This window comes from Mustela erminea, chromosome X (genome assembly GCF_009829155.1).
Source record: "Mustela erminea isolate mMusErm1 chromosome X, mMusErm1.Pri, whole genome shotgun sequence".
NCBI lineage: Eukaryota > Metazoa > Chordata > Mammalia > Carnivora > Mustelidae > Mustela > Mustela erminea.
In genome coordinates this window covers 129004709-129008443 of record NC_045635.1, presented here as the reverse complement: position 1 = coordinate 129008443, position 3735 = coordinate 129004709, and the positions used below count along the sequence as shown (strand labels likewise).

Here is a 3735-nt window from a genome sequence, read left to right as displayed (position 1 = left end):
GCCGGGGCGCGGCTCAGGATCCGTCGTGGGCTCTGTCCCACCTCCCTTCCACGAATGGCTGCAAGGACGTCGAGCCGCACGTGCCCCATGGGGACCCGAACCCCGGGAAGAGGCAGGGCGGGCAACAGGCCACGAGTCCGGTGGCTTCACACGAGGTCTCGGGCAGGGCTGGGGGCTGCGATGGGGGTCGAGCTGAGGCACGACGGGACTGCGGAGGTGCGACGGGGTCACGTGTCACCCTACGGGGCAGCGTTCCGTGACGGAGTGCTCGCTGGCCACGCAGCCGGGAAGGCGGTCCCGGAAGCCACCGGCCGCGGGGTCAGCTTGGCGGGAACCCAGGACGCTGCCGGCCGCCGCCCGAGGGAAGGGTCGTGTATGCGCAGGCGCGTCTGGATCCCACGGAGCCCTGAGGGGCGGGGCTTCACGAGAGAGCGCTCATTGGCCAGGCAGCCGTGGGGCGGGGTCTCCGGCAGCTCCCCGGGCAGCTGACAGGGACTGTGGGAGGCGAGTCAAGGGCCCAGCAGGCTCCGCGGGGCCGGGGCGGGTCGGTGGGGTTGGCTGGGGTGGGGGGCGATGGGGGCTGTTGGCGCAGGCGCTCCGGGCAGCCCGAGTCGCGTCGCGTACAAAGGCGCTGAGCTTTGCGAGGAAGCGCTCGCTGGCTCGGCAGCCATGGGTCCTCCCAGGGCCCAAGGGTGCAAGGGCCCACTGGGCGGGCAGCGACCACAGGCCCGGCGGCCTCCCTAGGAGCCCGTTGGCGCAGGTGCCCTGGGGACGCGTCGGGCTCTGAGACGCAGGGCTTGTGGAGACAGCCGCGCTTTCCTGGCGGGCCGCCGCCGGGTCGGTTTGGCGGGAAGCGGCCACGCGCCCGGCACCCTAGTGCGCCCCGCCCCGCCCCGCCCCGAGACAGTGGCGTGTGCGCGGCGTGGGGGCGGGGCCTCGCGAAAGGCGGAGCTTTGGGAAGAAGCCCCAGTTCCTCAGAGGGGCGGGGCGGCGGGAGCGGCGTCCGGAAGGCGGGGGCGGGGCGCGGCGGCCATGCTGGCGGCAGGCGCAGACGCAGGCGCGGGCGGCGGGGCGGGCGCTGCGGACGACGGCGCGGACGGCCAGGACCGTCGCGGTGGCCGGGGCGGCCCCGGCTTTCCCGGCGGCGCGGGCGAGGCCGCTGCTGCCGCCGCCGGCAGGGCTCGACCCGTCTCGCGCGCACGGCACGTCCCGGAGCCGGGCGGAGACGCCGCTGCCACGACTGGACGGCGGGAGACCCGAAGACACGGATTGTATCCTGCCCGAGCGGACGGCGGGGCCTGGGCCGGGGGCTGGCTGTGGGCGCCAGGGCCCCTGAGGGACCGAAGGGTCGGGGCGGCCTGCGGGCGGACAGTCCGGGAGAGGGGCGGTGTTCACCGGGGGCTGGGGACGGCTAGGGCGGTCCGGCCAGGGCTGGTGGGACAGTGGTCACCGGGGGAGCGGCTGGCCGAGGCTGGTGGGACAGTGGTCCCGGGGGGGGGGGACTGTGGGGGTCCAGCCCGATTGCTGGTGTGGTAGTAGTCACCGGAGGAGCGGCTGCAGAGGTCTGGCCCAGGGCTGGTGGGACAGTAGTCACTGGGGGAGGCTGGGCGTTCAGGCCTGGGACTGGTGGGACAGTAGTCAGCAGGGGAGCGGCTGGGGGTTCCGGCCCAGGGCTGGTGGGGCGGTGGTCCCCAGGGGAGCAGATGCGGGGGGACCTGCCCAGGGCTGGTGGGACAGTGGTCCCTGGGGCAGGCTGGGGGGTCCGGCCCGGGGCTGGTGGGACAGTGGTCACAGGAGGTGGAGAGGCTGTGGGGGTCCAGCCTGATTGCTGGTGGGACAGGAGTCAGTGGGGAGCGGCTGCGGCTGCGGGGGTCTGGCCCAGGGCTGGTGGGGCCGTGGTCACCGGGGGAGCGGCTGGGAGGGTCCAGCCCGGGCCGGTGGGACGGTGGTCACAGGAGGTGGAGAGGCTGTGGGGGTCCAGCCTGATTGCTGGTGGGACAGGAGTCAGTGGGGAGCGGCTGCGGCTGCGGGGGTCTGGCCCAGGGCTGGTGGGGCCGTGGTCACCGGGGGAGCGGCTGGGAGGGTCCAGCCCAGGCCGGTGGGACGGTGGTCACCGGGGGAGTGGCTGGGGGGGGTCCCGCCCGGGGCTGCGGGGACAGTGGTCACAGGAGATGTTGGGGAGGCTGGAGGGGTCCAGCCCGGGGTTGGTGGGCCAGTGGTCACCGAGGGGGTGGAGGAAGCTGGGGGGTTCTGGCCCGTGGCTGGGTTGAAGGGGTACAGAGGGGAGGCAGGGGGTGCTGGGGGAGTGGGGGGCGGCAGAGAGATGCCAGCAGGGTGCCAATGGCCTGGCTTTAGAGGGACGGGTCGGGGAAGGAAGGAGGGAGCGCCGGGGATGACCCGGTTGCGGGGGAGCGGGGGTGGGGGGCTATGGGCTGGCCTGGCTTGGCGTCTGGGGCCCGGGTGGCTGGGCGAGATTAGGTCGGGGAAGGGGGTGGGAGCTGTCTGGAAGGGGACTGGGCTCGTCAGGGGGGCCTGAGAAGGGCGGGGGGCAGGCACAAAATCCTTTGGATGGTGCCTTAAGCCGGTCTCCTCCAGTGCCCTCTGCGTGCCTTTTCCATCCTGCTTGGAGGCGGAGATCGCCTGTGGGTCCCTGGCCCCAGATGCCGAGCCCCACAGAAAGGCTGTCGAGAAGCAGCTCACCGTGAGCGGCAGCGTCCTGGCCGTGTAAGTTCTGGAAGGGGGCCCGGTGGGAGCGGTAGCCGGTAGCAGGCCCGGTCTCCACGGAAGGGGCACTCAGCTGGACACACAGGGACCCTCCATGAACGGTTACTTCCAGGGACAGGGGTGGCGGAGGCTGTCTCGGCCTGCACCTGCAGCCTGGCCTGGGGTACAGGGAAGTGCCTTCATGGGGATGTCGGGGTTGGTGGGCTGGATTTGGGCCGGGGGGCGGCAGAGCAAGGAAGGGGAGAAGCTTCCACCTCCAACTCGGTTGTCTTTTGTGCTCCCTTTCAGCCGCTGGAGAGCTGAGGATCCTCGCCTCCTGCGAATTTCCGTCCTCAACTTCCTGGACCACCTTTCCCTGGTGATGCGGACCATGCGGCGCTTTGGGCCCCCCATTTCCCGCTAAGCCTGGGCTGGGGAGAGGAGCTGAAGTCTATCGTGTCCCTCCCTGGGGGACTGCGTCCTTCCCGGGACAGGGACTCCTGTCGTACCTGCTGCCCCTGTGTTAGGAGGGCCTAATCCTCTGACGCTAATGGCCCCAGGGCACTCAGGGCCCCTTTGTTTTGTTTTGTTTTGTTTTGTTTGCCGCTTTGTTCTTCAGTCACTGCAGACTCAGTCACTGCAGACAATTAAACGGAGCTGAGCTGTGCCATTCTGTCTGGGTTTCTTTTCCACCATGGCACCGCCTTCAGAGGGTCTTCCCTTTGTCCTCGGGGAAGCGGAGGGGAAGTTCTGGGATGGAGATAGGGAGGCACGAGAGCGGACTGAAGACAGTGGAGGAAATGGGAGAACACGGCTGTCCTACACTGTCCTTTGCTGTCAACGGCTCTCTCCGCTCGGTGGAATGTGTCCTTCGTTTTCTTCTTGTGTTTATATGCTAAATGGAGAATAATGTCCCCGGATGTTTTCCCCATCGAATGTGAACTTTTCCTCTCTGAAAACTCTGAGTGCATTCTCGAATGCATGCATGAAAGATGCGTTCTAATGTAATTACTGAACTTTTAAATTCTCTTC

At 69.1% G+C, this 3735-nt stretch overlaps 1 protein-coding gene across 1 annotated transcript; it reads left to right on the top strand.

The window, feature by feature from the left end:
* Positions 1-932: 932 nt before the first annotated feature.
* LAGE3 (L antigen family member 3) lies at positions 933-3513 on the top strand. The gene is made up of 3 exons (XM_032331613.1): positions 933-1271; positions 2596-2724; positions 3013-3513. Exons 1-3 carry the CDS (start codon positions 1033-1035, stop codon positions 3125-3127), a joined length of 483 nt encoding a protein of 160 aa, XP_032187504.1. The 5' UTR covers positions 933-1032; the 3' UTR covers positions 3128-3513.
* Positions 3514-3735: the final 222 nt, after the last annotated feature.

Excerpts from the sequence above, each read along its gene's own strand:
- LAGE3 (XM_032331613.1), top strand. The coding sequence starts at position 1,033 with ATGCTGGCGGCAGGCGCAGACGCAGGCGCGGGCGGCGGGGCGGGCGCT. Across the intron at positions 1,272-2,595 it reads GAGACCCGAAGACACGGATT|TGCCCTCTGCGTGCCTTTTC; the intron begins GTATCCTGCCCG and ends GGTCTCCTCCAG. Across the intron at positions 2,725-3,012 it reads AGCGGCAGCGTCCTGGCCGT|CCGCTGGAGAGCTGAGGATC; the intron begins GTAAGTTCTGGA and ends GCTCCCTTTCAG.